General features: G+C 40.7%; 1 protein-coding gene across 1 annotated transcript in view; it reads left to right on the top strand.

The window, feature by feature from the left end:
- The first annotated feature begins 1,163 nt into the window (after positions 1-1,163).
- Positions 1,164-17,238, top strand: part of LOC121874173 (glutamate receptor ionotropic, delta-1-like) — a 31,217-nt gene continuing 15,142 nt past the window's right edge. Inside the window, exons 1-7 of the mRNA XM_042378160.1 lie at positions 1,164-1,402; positions 8,516-8,776; positions 10,740-10,815; positions 11,878-11,887; positions 12,045-12,146; positions 12,909-13,235; positions 13,470-13,573. Coding sequence (XP_042234094.1) covers positions 1,243-1,402; positions 8,516-8,776; positions 10,740-10,815; positions 11,878-11,887; positions 12,045-12,146; positions 12,909-13,235; positions 13,470-13,573 — 1,040 coding nt within the window. The 5' untranslated portion in view covers positions 1,164-1,242. The remainder of the gene's footprint in view (positions 1,403-8,515; positions 8,777-10,739; positions 10,816-11,877; positions 11,888-12,044; positions 12,147-12,908; positions 13,236-13,469; positions 13,574-17,238) is intronic.

The raw sequence follows: 17,238 nt of genomic DNA, 5'->3' as shown, positions 1-17,238 counted from the left end.
AGACGAGCCAGTGTGTTTCTTCTCGGAACACGTGAAATATGTACCATTAGACCAATTCTGCCTTGTGTGTGTGTGTGTGTAATAATAATAATAATAATAATAATTAACGGTTTATTGAAATGTATAGGTGCCAAAGGGTGAAATTATACAATGGACAAAAATGTTGCAGAGGATAACACGTGGTTGAAGTACTTCCCTCTGGTGGTGTTGTGAGCGTCACTCAAGGTATTCTGCTAAAGACCTGGATTCAAGGATACACACCACCAATCCCTGAAGCTAACTCTCAAAACGTCACTCATCACATGACCCACTCTAGTATCTCCTCTTATGTATGCACCGTCCCTCTGTCCTGTGTTACATTGTTTAGCGGCAGCGCCCTCAGTGTCAACACCTGATTGAATTACTCAGATTAGGAAAAGTTATAACCCAATCTTGTCAATAAAGTTGTTAAACTAAAAAAAAAATGGTTGTCATGGTATCTTTTCCTCTAGCGGCGTCGTGGGAAAAGTAAACATTGTAAGCACTGACTTTGATATAAGTAAAGTGTTTCTACTGACCACTTCACTGTCTCAACACCATATTTATTTAATTTCAATTTGAATTTTTCACCACTCTGTGCACTGTTTTCGTGGTGGAAGTTTGGTGATATATCCTGCGGGGGGTGAGGGGAGGGGGGGAGGTCTATATGTTATTATTCCTCGCAGCTCACTCATGGGCGCGCCCCGACAGGCTCGTCCTTATACGCCTACGACATTGTGAGGCGATATCATGTGTGTGTATCTTTATGATGATTCATTGAAGAAAAAAATTCAATATTAGTTTTGTGATGTGTTTTATACAGGCGAGGAAGAGCTAGAGCAAGACAAGGAACAAAATATTTACAGTAAGAGAATTAAAAAAAATTATCATGAAAAGTTTGTAAAGACATAATGTTTAATAAATGAAAGAACGAAACTTTTGAGGCTAAGAACTTAAAATAATAAAAGTAAAGAAAGAAACAAAATACTCAGGCAGATAAAAACTTTGTAGATAAAAGTCAACATAACAAAATACCGAAACTTTAATAAACAGAATATTATATAAAATAAAAATGAATAGTGAAATGAGAAAAAATACGAAAAGGAAAAAATATTGAAACGGAAAAGAAACTGATGAAATAAAGAAAGAAATATTAAAAGAGGAAATAGATAAAGTGTGAGAAAAAGAAAGAACTGTGAAGACTGAGAAGAGGACAAGCCGAGTATGATGTGGATGGGCGTATACGTGCTGGTGTGGGCGGCGAGGATGGGCGTACAAGGTGTAGACCACAAGGTCGAGTGCTACCCTGGCCTCCTACACTTCCTCCTCGACTATATCGACCACTACACTTACTCCGAGGTCCACCTGGTCTTCCAAGGTAGAGGTAAGTCATGAGGGAGTGAAGGCGTACGGAGTCATTAATGGATAACAACAAACGCCTGTGTCTTGTTATGTGTATGTAGTTATCATAATAATTTAACTGAAGATTAACCACCCTAACCTAACCTAACCTGTATATAACGTTAAGGTAGTTAAGCTTCAGGTGATTCCATTTCATATATAGATCATAGCCAAGAAAGTTTTCATCCGAAGTTTCATCAAGAACAAGTCAAGGATCCTGGGAGAGGGGAGGGGAGGGGGTGGGGTGGGGTGGGGGTGGGGTGGGGGTAGATAAATAGATACTAAATTCGTCGTCGTCATAAGATAAATAAACTGATAAGTACAGTACAAAAGTAGAGCCCCGCGGTAGACTGTGCTTTAGTTCTGACGGAGAGGTCGTGTGTGTGTGTGTGTGTGTGTGTGTGTGTGTGTTTCCCCGTAACTGATTGAAGGAGTATTGACTCGTGTTATGGTGTGTTGTTATTTCTTTAAAATTCTTCATTGATTTCTGCAGAAGGATTGGTTGTCACAGAGGGCGTGTCATGTTTACTAAAACTATTGTCACATTTCGTATTAATATATAATCGCTGTGGTTGAGAGAACACCTCGAATAAATGGCTGCCAAGTCAACATATATCACTCAATGATATTTTACTCCTCTAATTTGGATAATATTCTCTCATAATATATACATAAAGCTATTACAAAGAGAAACTGCCATACCTTGTTGTTATAATGTTGTTACTGCACTTCAACAACTAAGGTCTTTAAACGCGTAACACTATTCCACCAATAGTTAAAAATTATGAGATTAAACTCCCTAGTAGCAATATCTTACACTCAACTTGGTTCATTATATACTTGTCACTTGTATTAATGTTAGTACTGTGTCAAAGTGCGTAAGTGCATTATGAATAGATGATGAAGTACCTTTAACAAGACACAACTGTACCATAGACACATAGACATCGATCGTTTTTAGAAATTGTAGTGACAACTTTAGTCGGTCATTACACAGATCCGTAATCAAGTTTGTTTTAAAATTGTCTTAAGCACGATGCAATACAGTTTTACCCAATGATCGTCACCAGCCTACAACAGGGGCGGCGACCTAAGCCTCCTCAACAATTCTAAAGTTTACATATACACCCCCTCCCCTCCAATCTTGACTCGACCATCTCAGTATCTCAAAAATTTCGTTGAATCTTCCACCACTTTAATTTTCAATGTCCCCTGACCAACTTCAGTACTGTATTTGCATCCCTCACCTTCTAATTAGTTCCTCTGTACCATCAATATTCACGCCTCCACTTCTTGTATCTTCTGTTCCTCCAAATAATACCAATCTGTAGTACCCTCTCCGACACTCATTGCCCCCCATCAGTCTCCTGCCTTCTGTAATGTTATGATTTAGTTTGCCATGAGAACACGGAATTTACCAAGACATGTCAAGAGTAAATTAAAGAAAAAGAAAATTGAAAAGATAAATTATTTTTTAATCTAGTGGTACGAGACGATAAATGATGGAATATTTAGTTATTAGGACGAAATTCTGGAGAAACTACTCAAATATTAACAACTTTAACAGGAAAAAATACAAATAGAAAATATGTGTAAAGAGACGAATTGAACACCGGTGATACTAGTTCTTACTGCGGATGATACTGTACCTGGTGATGGTGGTGGTAGTGGTAGTGAAGAAGACAAATAACAAACCTCCACCATGATGTAGCCATTAATCTAAATAACAACACAAAAACGTACTCAATCTGAACTCCAGCGGGTACTGTGAGGCTTCGTGTCGTGTCTCGTTAATTTTCAACATTGGAGATTTATTTTCACCTTCAGTATTTCTTTCTTTTTTTTTCATACGAGAAACTATACTTAAAATTCTCACAACATTATCATTAGTAAATACGACAAATAAAACAATATATAAATAGGTAAATAGATACAAACGTTAACGAACAGAAGAAAAGAAAGAAATGAAATAAAAACAGCGGAAATTCGTCTTCAGCGTGAGTAAAAACCTCGAAACGTTACCGTGGACACAAGCCTCATAGTTAAAAAATATATATACAGTATTTATTAATCCCACTGTGACATGCGATTGTGTTTTATTGACCATTTGGCTGACAGAGAGAGAGAGAGAGAGAGAGAGAGATTTTTCTCCCGCTTGATCTCAATCCTATACGCTGTACATATTTCTTGTTTGTGATTTATAGTTATGTGAATTACGGTTTTGCTTTTTTTAATAGATGAACATAAAATAAAAAGATTTAATAGACTTTTTGCATTTTTTTAATATATGAAAAAAATAGTGAATGATCTTTGGCAGTTTTATTTTATTTTTTTTTTTTGGGGGGCAGGGCGGGGGCAGGGGGGGGAGGCTATTTTGAAAACTAGGACTGAAATAGGATTGTGTTTCATACTAAAATTACTAGTTTGTTTCGGTTACGTTATGTTAGGTTAAAATGTGTTATTTGGGGGTTAGGTTAAATTAAGATTGAGTTAAGAGAGGATAAAGTAGGATTAGCTTAGATTAAGGTTGATTTAGGACAGATTAAATTGGGTTAAGGTTGAGTTAGGTTAAGTTAAATTGGTCTAAATTAGGTAAACTTAACTTAGGTTAAGTTAGGTTGGGTCAAGCTAGGTTGGGTCAAGTTAGGTTAGGTAAGGTTAGGCGAGGTTATATCAAGATATGTTGAAGTTGTATATGGTTTGGTTAGGTTAAGTTAGGTTAGCTTGAGATTGGTTTAGCTTGAGTATGGTTGGGTTAGGCTAGGTTAAGTTTGGCCCAATTCCGAGTACGGGTGTGGTCCAGAATAAATATAAACTTACAGTATATATAGAAAGTTGATTATCGAGTCGCGCCACAATTTTCACGAGACTTATCACACATTCAAAACAGTGACAAGTCCCCTGGAACTCACACATACAGTATTCCCTTTGTCAGTAAGACAGTTCGCTGATGAATTAAAGATCCACAAGCCTCGATATCGTGAAGGCAAACCATACTCAGCAATCAATGTTTTCGGAGTAACTACTGTACTGTACGTGAATTCTACCAGGTGTGAACTGTGATTATTAGATCACTTACTGATTTACCTCTCACTTTATTTCACATTAATGCTACACGAGGAGGTTAGGTTAGGTTAGGTTAGCATTATTATAGTTACTCTTAGGGTTAATTAAGCTTGGGTGGTTAACCTTCAGGTGATCCAAATATTGTCCTCGTAGGTGAAGACGTTAGAGTATATATATCTGGGTATAATTAACATAAACAGATAATATTCCAAACTACGAGTACACTGAGACCCAGCCTTAACTCACAGACGCCATTCACTTAGTACCAGTTATGGGACAGAATTAAGATAGACAATATTTTCCATTCTATGTTTCGTAAGGATGACCGTCGCAGGTAGGCAGGGAAGGGGTCAAGCAGGCAGACAAGGAGGAAGGCAGGGGGGATAGGCAGGCAGGAAGGGATGCAAGCAGGCAGGGGGAGTTGGCAGGCAGGGATGCAGGCAGGCAGGGTTAATACTCGACTAATCTTAGCTTGTGAGAGACTCCACAAACCCCGCGGCTGACAAGATCCAAACACAGAACAACCACCAGTACAAAGTGTCAGTGTTTATTCCCGCATAGTCTTATCTATAATTTAAGATCCATCAAGCCTGAGGTGTAATCATGTATCATAAACTTGGCCAGCAATTCTCCCTTAAGCACCCTATTTTATCCATCTATCTTTATCTATACATTTTTGTTGTTACTTATTCATAACCGTAACTCAACCTTGACAAGTTTCCTGGCATAAGTTACCTGAATATGCCATGAGATTTTAATAAGGAACCACAATACGTAGATCTAATGTGTATAAAGTTTTATTTTTTTATAATACCTAAGGAACAATATTGCGACGTCTTGCTAAGCTATCATATTTTTCTATTAGATTTTATTATTTTTATTCATTTCTGTATCGGTAAATAATTATCCTCACCATCTGCCTTTGAGGTCCACATAGCACAACACCCACCACACATGTTAGCCCACAAACACCTGCTACACATGTTAGGGCAAAACATCTCCCACACACATGTAAAACCACAACACACGAACGAAGCAAAGTACTGAGCCGTGAAGCAGTCCACCTCACACGCCAGAGAGGAGACGTAACTGCTGCTTTCTGCTATTTGTAACCTGTGTTCGTCGACGGTGCATTGACCTTATAATATTAATACTAGTAAACACACTTCATTATGAGACTATTGTTGAGACTGACGACTAATTCTACATCATCGAAAGACTAATAAATATTGTACATAAACGATAGATTATTATACTCTATATTGTACGTCACCGATAGAATGATATATAAATATTGTACGTCACCGATAGACTGATATATATTGTACGTCACCAATAGAATGATAGATCTTAAGATACATCATTATATATAAGAGGACGGTATACAGAGTTGAGAGAGGTGGCAAGAGAAGAACGACATCACATCCATGTAAAATTATCTACACAATCTATGTCAGTTGCCAAGTGTCTGACAAATATTATATATTAACTTAAAAAAAGTGCGAAATTTATCACTTGGGTCTCAATCCATAACACAATAATTTAGTTGTAAATACTATACTATACTCGGCACGCAATCCGCCGCTTACCGGACTGTTGAAGGTACACGATACAAACCGACTTGAATCTGCATTAGAAATTGTATAATAAAAAGGTAAAATATTCTCTGACTTGGACTTATACATTGTGGTCGTAACAGGTTTAAACAAATTGTAGGAGGGAGAGGTGGAGACAGAGAAAGTATATGTCTTCTCGTGTATTCTGGTATACAGTAGGTCGATGATGGCAGTTGGTAGTGACGGCAGTATCGAGTATGTGAAGAGCGGCTATTGAAAAATACAAAGAACCAAGCAAGGGATGATTTGTACCTCAGGGTTTACACAGTGCTGGGAGTTGTCTTGCAAGATTATTATTATTTATTATCCTCAGGGTTTCTTTTTTATGTTAGGTGAATATGTTTGGTGAGAGAGAGAGAGAGAGAGAGAGAGAGGCAGGCCAGCACACCGAAGAATGACACCAACATTATTCAAGTCATTAATAAATAGATATGTAAATAATTCTGTATTAAAAGTATAAAATAAAAATGAGATAAACTATAAGAAGCGGAATATAATGTAAATAAATAGAAGAATAAAATACGATGACAGAAATACAAGAAAACATTTACTGTATAAACAAACTCGAATAATGTGACAGCCGGAAAAATGTCAAAAATTGTGTTGACAGATATTGTAACAAAATAAACATGAGACACACCGGATAATGAAAGACGGAAGAGGAGAAGTGGGGGTGAAGGGAGGGGGGAAGAGAGAGAAAAATAAGCGAGGAAAAGAAGGATGATTGCGAGGACAGGTGGGAGAAAGGGAGGGAGGTGGGAGAACAGGTGAGGGTGTTTACATTAATTCAGCAGATATAAACACTAGGGCCACACACCTCAGGCACGCACCACACACCTCAGGCACGCACCACACCCTCCCTGTCACCTCAGGCACGCACCACACCCTCCCTGTCACCTCAGGCACGCACCACACCCTCCCTGTCTATAACTTACCCACGACAGTTATACAAAAATAAATAAATAAATAAACCTATTCTATAAGTATAAAAAAACAACCGTGATTTTATTTTTTAAGTTCTGACCTCGCCCTTTGACCCTTTGGCCTCAAGGCAGCACATGCAAGTCTGTGAGAGGTAGTGACCTTGACAACCAAGTTTGAAGGTCGAGCCGCCCCAAGATGGTTTTGTTGACACCATCGTGGTAACATGACACACACACACACACACACACACACACACACACACACACACACATGGGTGAAGCTGATGACAACTTCTACAAACACTTGAATACGACATAAAACTCTACTCAAGTATAAAATTAAATAAATATACGCACTTGAAAACGACATGTAGAAGAAATCTGCTTTCGTGCCTTTAATGATCATCTCTGTTCTTTATGAATATTCACATATACACACTAAAACTAGTGTAAGTATAACCTACTCTAACCAAGGGAATAAAAAGACTTTGAATTTACTTAAGTAGCGGTATGTAGGTCGTGGTTACCGTGGCTTTGTTACTTTAGGAAGAACATTATTGAATTAATTCTGATTATAGCACGAACGGAGCATGAAGTTAGTGTGCGTTGATATAATTGCTCACTGACTCGTTCCTGCTAATATCCCAACTACACACACACACACACACACACACACACACACACTACTACTACTACTACTACTACTACTACTACTACTACTTTGCTGTCACTCGGAATCGAGTATAACGATCATCCAGCTATGATACAATGATATGAGTTATTAAGGATGTCACCTAGGTTGGTGAGTTCTGAGGTGACTAAAGAGGCCGATACGGGACCGGCGGATATATATAGAGAAGCAGAACACACACAAGCACACGCACACACACACACACTCTGAGCTGTTGAATGACGTCCCGAAATATTAGCTCGCTTTAATAAATGATGTAGTACCGAGGGCGTATTGATTCTTGAACTGAAATGTGTCAGGTATTATTTTTTTACCTTGTATCAATAGGTTATAACACAGGTAATGTTGAGGTGATATCACGACACAAGCAAAGTCTGAAAATATCTTTTGATACAGCAATGCTGGATTTGATATCAAAATAGCATAGTGTTAAGGTGTTATCTCGATCTACCATAGCTTGAGGTCATATAACAACCATAAACAAAATTGGAATAACCTTACAACACAACGAAGTCTGAAATGATCTTAGTTAAAATGTTTCACTCTGGTACACTGTGAGAGTGTTGGGTGTTTGTTGCTGCCAGTACGACGTAATACATTTGGCTGTAGTGGAGGAGTTGTCACTTTAGGGCAACAGCTGAGAAGATACACACTTTATAGCCATTACGGATACACACACACACACACACACACACACACACACACACACACATTTTCTTTCTCTCTCTCTCTCTTTATATCTGTCTGCCTGTCTGTCTGTCCCCCCAAAGCCCTCACCACCTCTCCCTCTCCACCGACAGACGACCTCGAGCTGATGAGGGCTGGACGCCAACTAATACTCAGGAGACAGGCCGTGACCATCAACTTTCTCGACCTGAACACCCACCCGGAGGGACTGCAGACCATCGCAGCGTCCACCAGGTCACCTCCAGGGTCGAGGGTGTCCTACTCGGTCCCTGGCGCCTATAACAAGCCGCCCTATTTCCAGCTCTACAGGAAACCCATCTTCATCACCAGCGTCCTCAGTACCCGAGCTCTACGACGCTCCTTTAACGTATGTGGTGTGTGTGTGTGAGAGAGAGAGAGAGAGAGAGAGAGAGAGAATTACTTCATGACGAAGGAAAACTTGTATATTATTAACCATGTCCTAGAATTTATGTGGCAACGCTGGCAGTTAAAACAAGGCGGAAGTCCATCAAGTGTTTACTAAATTGAAAGGAAAATAATTCATTTAAATATTCAGCTATAATGTTGCTACAAGTACACCGATGTAATCAATAGTAATACACTCACATATTATTTCAGTCTCTCTCCTTCTCACATTCTCTCCCTTTCCCGCATATTACCTCAGTATCCCCTCCCACCCCCTCTCTCTCACACACCAGGCAGTTACAGCACAACAATAACATTAAGTACCTGTAATTATAGGTCATCTTCGCCTCTCTTGTCCGACGTTACTTTGTTCATATTTCACAGGTGTAAACTGTCTAACTTAGAGGCACTTACACGATAGTTTACACACTGCCACACATATCTTTTACACACACACTCACTGACACATCTTTTGCACACACACACACACACACACACATCTTCTACACATGCTAACACACATCTTTTACACGCACTCTGACACATAATCTTTTACGCTCACTCACTGACACACATACGCACACTACACAGTATCTAATATCATCACTATAACATATTCTGCAGCTTGTGTTCAGGTACCGGATGTCCTTGTACCAGGTATGTGGTCGAGATGTTCCAAACACGGCTGAACGATGTACCAACATGACCCACATCACAACACCCGCATCTCTTGTCCTTCAATAATATTTATTTTTTATTTTTGACAAATTTGAAACTGCCGTGGGAAAGTGTAGGAGGAGATGGTTTAGATAAATGATATAACAAAGTGTGTAACCCCAGTGTCACTCGGGACGTATAGACGGACAGACAGGCGTATTCGAGGCGAGATGAGATGTATAGTAAATATTTCCTAGATTTGGTTTTATGATCTATATTGAGTCTTCTGAGGGTGTTGGTCACCTCGCCCCGCCTCGCCAGCTGGGGTGTCACAGGTCCAACAAGGTGAACATGGTCGACAGCTGTAAATTAAGCTTTACAGCGGCTACGAGTGTGTGAATCATCCTCGTGACTCAGCCGCCGGACGACCTCGCGCGTGTCAGCTGTAGAGTCACACAGTAAAGATAAAAAACGGGGACTCTCTTTATGTGACTCTTAGAGGTGAGGGCGAGTGGCGCGAGGCTCCTTATTTATTTATCTATTTTTTTGATCAACGTATGACACGAACAGCTGCTAACTAGTCTTCGGCCCGCCCACTCGCTCTACAGGGACGGTCACACACACACACGTTACGCTAAATAGGGATATTCGTCTGACAGCGATAACTCTTATATATTTATTTTTCTGGAAACTTGACTGGCCATAGACGATCATGGAGACCATCATAATACACATAAATGAATAGCTTAATAGAAAACCTAACCTAACCAGACCCAACATAACCTAACCTTACATTAAAAATACTTCAGGTGTGATATGGTTATATTAAGATGATAAACGACGTCTTAAATGAAATATAGAAAAATTTATCAAAATACGAACTAATTTTCATTAAGTTGTAGAAATAAAAGACCTATTGGCAAAAACGTCAGTTGCTTTTTAAATCTCAACCGATGATCATCCCTATTATATGGTAATACTGTTGTAGGTATTACACTGAATGTTGTCTTAATATAACACGCCAGAATATTTCCGTCGTATTCTCTGGGAGTTTATTCATCTAGTTATTCATTTTGAAGGCGTTTGGGTGGTTATTCTTCAGATGAAATAAGGTGGGATGTCTAATCTTCAGGTGAACCGAGACTTCATTGTCACGTTGAGGAGGAGGAAGGCAGAACGGCGAGGCTGTTGGTGTGTGGTTTCAGATTCATATTATCCCCGCAGGGAGGCTAGTTTATTGGGCACTCCTGTGCAAGTGTTTACATCGCCCAACAGGGAAGTATGCTGAGTTCATGTTTGCCTTCGTGACTCATGCATTGAGGAAGCAAGTGTCTGAGGGGCCATGGGCTTCGTCAGCAAATTACATATAGTGACAGGAGGTTTGAAGTGTGTGTGTGTGTGTAGGGGGGGGGGGGAATTCCAGGTACAATTCAGGCTAGTTTGCTGGGCACCCCCTTCCATCCTGTGCAAGGTGAGTTTACAGCGCCCATCAGAGAATCATGCGGAGTTCATGCTTGCCTTTATGACTCATGCATTAAGGGCGTAAAAGCCTGAAGGAGTCATGGGTCTTGTCAGCAGGTTACGTAAAGTGACAGAACGATGAGCGTGTGGGGGGGGGGGATTCCCGGTACAATTTATCTGTTTATGGTAAAGTGTGGCAGGTCCCTAATAATGTCAAGTGCTACGCCTGTCACTAGGAGGAGGGATATCTGGTCAGGGAGGGAAGAGGTGTTGGTAACGGCTGGGTACCTGTAGGAGGAGATCATAGGGCAAGTGAGGATGTAGTGAGCGAGGGTGTGAGAGCCTGCCCCTGCCTGGCCTCACCTGGCTGCAACACACCAGTCCCGGCCATCTCCTAACTCTACTACTACTGGACCTCCTCCCCGTCTCTACTCTGACACTGTCAGGCCTTGTGCTCCCACCGGTGCGGCTTGCGGTGGGTGGAGGACAGGTTGAGGCACCACGTGTCGTGAAGATGAGGCAGGACTTCGCTCAGGGGCAGCAGGACACACCAAGGCAGGCCCGGTAGGCACTACACCAGTAGTGAAGGCCGCCGGCGGTGGAGTAGGCCGTGAGCAGGGGGGGCTCACAGGGGGACTACCAGCTTGTGTCAAACCAGAAGAGAGGAGTGACTGGGTGGCAACAGAGGGCAAGAGTAGGTCAGAGTATGTGTGAGAGGCGCGTGTTGTGAGGTCACGGTGGGTCACATCAGTCATAACCCCACACTTCAGGGTCACACATCCACGTAGTACAATTAAAAAAGACAAAAACTAAAAGCCCAGCAACTCCGCCAAGTCGAGCATTTATGTTGTAATAATTCCTTTTGTTGGCTATTTATTTGACTATTACCAGAATATTTATAGTTCCACCTCACACAAACAATTACATATTATTAATTCATTTATTGCCGCAGTTTAACGTTGGTAAGTAATCTAACCTAACTGTATATAATATAAAGTCTTAAATATAAGAGTTTTAAAGATTAATCTAACATCAGGTGTGGTCATTTATTTATTCAACGTAATTATAAATACAAGAAATTATTTTCCTGACCTAACTCGTTTCTTCTCTCATTGGCAGTGGAGTGTGGGGGAGGAGGCGAGAGTCAGTCCCTGGGTCATCATAGGTATCTCCTCAGACCTATTGATCAGAGAAGGCCACTACTTCCCTCTGGACAATATGGTAAGAGAGAGAGAGAGAGAGAGAGAGAGAGAGTGTTTACATATCATGTCAGAAAAAGAACACACACACACACACACACACACACACACACACACACACACACACACACACACACACACACACACACACACACACACACACACACACACACACACACACACACACACACCATGTTTACAAACACTCAAAACCTGAATACTCACTGTGTACTCATCAGTTATCAAACAAATTTTAGTCAACTGAATATTTTGCGTCTTTGTTCAGGTGTCATATTTTAAGCAAAACTTTACTCACTGTGTACTTCTAATATGAAATAGTAGTTTTGGGTTTGCAATTTATAAATATTTTGTATAGCCTTGGTCTTGTGCGTGTGGGGATGAAGTGAGAGCATTGTGATCGGTGTGTGTGTGTGTGTGTGTGTGTGTGTGTTAGTCAGTAAGCTAGTCAGCCCAGAGACAGAAAGTCGTAACTAAATTTAAGCTTCCTTTACTTTGTAGTCTTAAACAACGTATCTCCCTTAAGGTAATATATAGGTTGTCTTGCAGTACATACAGTTTACAGATTGCTCATTACATTACTGTACAGCGTATATAAAGCCATCTTACTTCCGCTAAATAGGGGGTTCGTTAAAGAGAGGGTTTTTACTGCACTGTATAAACTTTCCTCTGATACACTCCCCACTTTCTGTCTCCCCAATACACTGCCCACCAAGTCCTTCCTCCCTCTCATACAACAAATAACTCATCATCTTCCCTTCTTCAGGTCACACTGGCCCTCTGGGATAGATCCTGGAGCCTTCGTCAGGTAGCCCTTTGGGAGGTGTACCAGGCAGCTCGGAACCTCACTCACCGCATCTCCAAGGTAGGATTCTGGACTCTGCCTCCAAACCTCGCTCAGGATGCAGAGACTTGTCCTGCAGCGATGAATGTCTCGTCAGGATATAATGAGAGCCAAGAGAAGGGTACAAGAAGGGAGAAGGAGGAGGAGAAGGAGGAGGAGGAGCAAGAGACACAGTCGTTCCCAAATGCCAACATCGCCTCCCGCCGTATGGACCTGACTGGCCTACACATCCGCTGCCTTACATTGAGTGTGAGTCCTTATGTTTGTTTCTCTACTACTATTACTACTACTACAACTACTTTTTTTTTAAACGTGGCCTCCAGCCTCCCCCAATAGCCACACCTTCGCCGCCATTTTAATACCTTAAAATTAAATATCCTAATACATAAGTAGCTACCCTAGCTGTGTTGATTTAGTTCAGCCGCAGATCTATGCTATCGAAACAAAATTTATGATCAATTCACGTGCAAATGGTCTTTTCAGTGGCAGCCGTTCGCCGACAACGTACCGGATGGTAAAGGAGGCATCACCATCGGCGGCTTCATGGGCGAGAGTTTCCACCTTATGAGCACCGTCCTTAACTTTACGTGAGTATTAAGTCAAGTGTACGTGAGAATTGTGTGTACATGAGTATTAAGTGTGCGATAATAATAGTAATAATAATAATAATAATAATAATAATAATAATAATAATAATAATAATAATAATAATAATAATAATAATAATAATAATAATAATAATAATAAAAATAATAATAATAATAATGATAATGATAATAACAATAATAATAAAATAAGAATAATAATAATAATTACAATAGTTACTCATGGGTGTTAATTAGTACTGTTCATCTCGTTAGGGTACTCAGCTCCTGGTATCTTAATGATGAAAGAAACAACATCGAATAGAGAGAGAGAGAGAGAGAGAGAGAGAGAGAGAGAGAGAGAGAGAGAGAGAGAGAGACTAACACAGAATTTCAATGATTTGATAGAGAAGGGCGAAAATAAAGCAATAGGGAAAGATACGAGATACACACACAGAACGGATTAGAGAAAGGGAAGGAGATGGTATTGTGAAAGTTGAGGTTCAGTTAGGAAACCAAGACGATTAGTTAAAGGAAATGATTGATAAGTGGAAGACAATGTGTGTGTGTGAGGTAACAGCAGGTACCTAGAGGTCGACTGGTTTTTTTTATCTACTTGTATAAAATAAAAGGGTAGATAGAATACCATGAAGAATAATAGATGGATAATGCATTGTGCTAGGCTGTAGACTTAGCGCGTATATAAGAAAATTCATAATCCGATTAGAGCAGAGGAACATGGAGGCTTTGACTTAGAGGTATAGAGGAGAGTTAAGTGGTTACGGGTGTGGTAGCGAGATTAAACACAAGCACATGTTTTCTTAGGTACCACACTCCCTCTGCCAAATGAGTCTTGTGAATTGGATATTTATCAGTGCTAATACAAAGTGGTTCATGGGAGCTAAGAAAATTATAATATTTATGTTGTATTTATGAATGAGGTAATTGGAAGGATAAAAAGGTAAAGAAGTTTATGATGCATTTTTCTGGGTTTATAGAAGTGACCCCTAATCATCATACTTAAGAGGGCAGCACTTGATTTTTCCTTCATATATATCAAATGAGTTAATTGGATGGTTAAATATGAACAAAATTTGGTGCACTGACGTGGATGTTTGTTAACCACTTTTTCTTAGTGACCATGTTACGTCTCATCAGCTTACTTGCCGTTTGGTCGGTTAGTCTGTTCTTTGTTACTTTGTTCTGACCTTTATTGTCCAGTGTTAGTACAGGAGAAAATCGGAATACAAGGAAGTTTGTCCTTGGCTAGGGCTTGAACACGGGACATGGTTTGGGAGATACGCATATTACCGCTGTACCACGAACACCCAAGCGTGTGACCTCCTTATCCGATCTGTCGGCAAACCTGCGTTGGTCATTGTGTTGAGCACTTGAGACACCTTTAAAGAGACCGCTACCCACCACTCAACTCGGCAACCAGGTCACCCACTGTCCTATAAGCTGCTGAACATCCTATAAAATATTCCTCCTAACCAACTGACCCATTATTCCCCGATTATTTCTATTTTAATTGGAAAACCCACTTGTATAAGTAAATAGACTTTTAATGAAAGTCTTGAGAGCCGCACAAAAATGGTTTTGGGGGCCGCATGCGACCCTAAGACCGCGGGTTGAAGACCACTGGTTCGGAGAAAACATTAGAGATTAGACAATTAGGAAAGCACCGTTGAAGGTGATGACGTACCTAAGGATACTAATGCTATTGAACACTGCTAACCCCTTGTGTACGACGTCCCCTCTGACCGGAATAAAATCATGTAACATTAACAAAAAATATTAAAAGTGGCGTCCCAGTAGTGAAGGGGTTATGAGTTTCGTGATGGACGTAGCGAGCGTGTGAGCGTTATGTATGTGTAAGTGCTGTGAAGTAGCTCACGCAGCGGACCAAGAATGTGTGAAGCTATACCTTGGTAATGGATTTTGTCCACAGACAAAGTAATACCGCGAAATAAATGTAATAGTTTGTGTCTGCTGGAGGTAACTGAAAATGTGGTGATGACTTTAGGTTGAATTTGTCAAGTCTACTGTAAAGTATGTAGACGATGGCGTGTGTGGGGCCGAGGGCGGTCCTTTTGATGAAGTCTGCAGAAAAAAGTAAAGTAATTTCACATTAAGTAGATAAGAGTTGAAGGCTTTAAATTAATCTATATATTTGGGAGGACAGTTTAACAAGGATAGAGGCGGAATAGTGGAAGTTGTAACAGAATAACGCAAAGAAGGATAAGGGAAGTCCCGAGAGCACTCAATATCTGGGAGAGTTTAGGGATCGTGTACACTGCATGGAGGTGCGCATGTTGCAGCTGTTGTGTGTGTGGGTGTAAGGCTCTGGTATTACAGTGTTGTGACACAAGAGATGATGAGAAATGAAGATGTAAGTAGAATGTTTGGGATTAAAACCCCTTTGGAGAGACGAGTAGACGAGAGTGCCAACAGGTGGTACAGAGGCACGTGGAGTACGGGGAGGTGATATTATTTCGTCATATTGTTTTATGGTTTAAACAGATTCAATCCAGAAGATCATAGAAAGATGTTCAATTGATCACCATTCAGTGTGACACAGCTCTAAATGTTATACGAAATTTGAGCGCCGGTGAGTGGTTCTGAGAGTCACATGAAGTAAATGCAACTTATGCGGTTGTTGTGTGATAACTAACACGACGTCTTCGTCATGGTTACATTCACTCCACTATGGACAAATAACTCCCACTAGCACACACACACACACGATGTATGGGTGGGGAACAGTAGTTACCTCCCTGTCACTAAATTTACTAAGTCAGACAGGAAGGCAGTTGGGCGCCTCGCCAAGATCCTTTGAACCCGAACACAACATAAACTGGAGTAGAAAATCCCATAACAATCTCAGCCGGGCAGGAAAAGGGATAAACGTGCAATACCACCAGCCTTAAGGGTCACGTCAGATCAACACGCAGAAGCCACAAAGGACGTCAATCTTAATGATATGATATCTGACTTGGGTGTACGTCACTCGCTTACGGGATGGATGTACAATACACAAACCTAACTCAGGAGGCTCGCTGGAAAATGGACACGAAAACCCAAGTCCTGAAGTCCAGCTTATTTAACCAACAATCTGCTTAAATATATCCAGTAAATATAAACAAACTCAGTAGGAGTTACGTAACTTAAGAGTTAACAGAGCAAACAACTCGTTGTCGTAACCCAATGAGAGCAACTGAGAGGCGGTACAATGCTCCATTAATCCCCTCTGGTGTGAGTTATCTGCTATAGCGGATCTTGGAGGAAGATTATAGTGGTATTTAGGACACTGCTGCTGCCTGAGGGGTAACCCACACATGGCGGGAACAACCCATGATTGTCCTCTGCTAATGTTCCGATCCAGAATGTGCTGCCGCCAGATCCCCTGAAGGGTTCTCTTGTGTGCTAAACATAGATAATAAACCCTGGAGTGAGAACATTACGTGCAGAACAGATCAACTCCCATGGCGGGGTGTAACCTCACAAACAACATTCACTAGGAAGGTTGTCCTGAACTTCTTATTGGATTCACACAAGATTATATCACCCCTTGACGCCTGAGGCCCACACCCACGTCTTACGAAAGGCAGAGCTACACCTGGAGCTCAAATGGTAGTGGGTAGTGAAGGCTCCGCATACTATTTCGT

The sequence above is a fragment of the Homarus americanus genome, unplaced genomic scaffold, assembly GCF_018991925.1.
Source record: "Homarus americanus isolate GMGI-L3 unplaced genomic scaffold, GMGI_Hamer_2.0 scaffold49667, whole genome shotgun sequence".
Lineage (NCBI taxonomy): Eukaryota > Metazoa > Arthropoda > Malacostraca > Decapoda > Nephropidae > Homarus > Homarus americanus.
The sequence above is the reverse complement of the archived record's forward strand: the minus strand, read 5'-3'. Positions and strand labels throughout refer to the sequence as shown.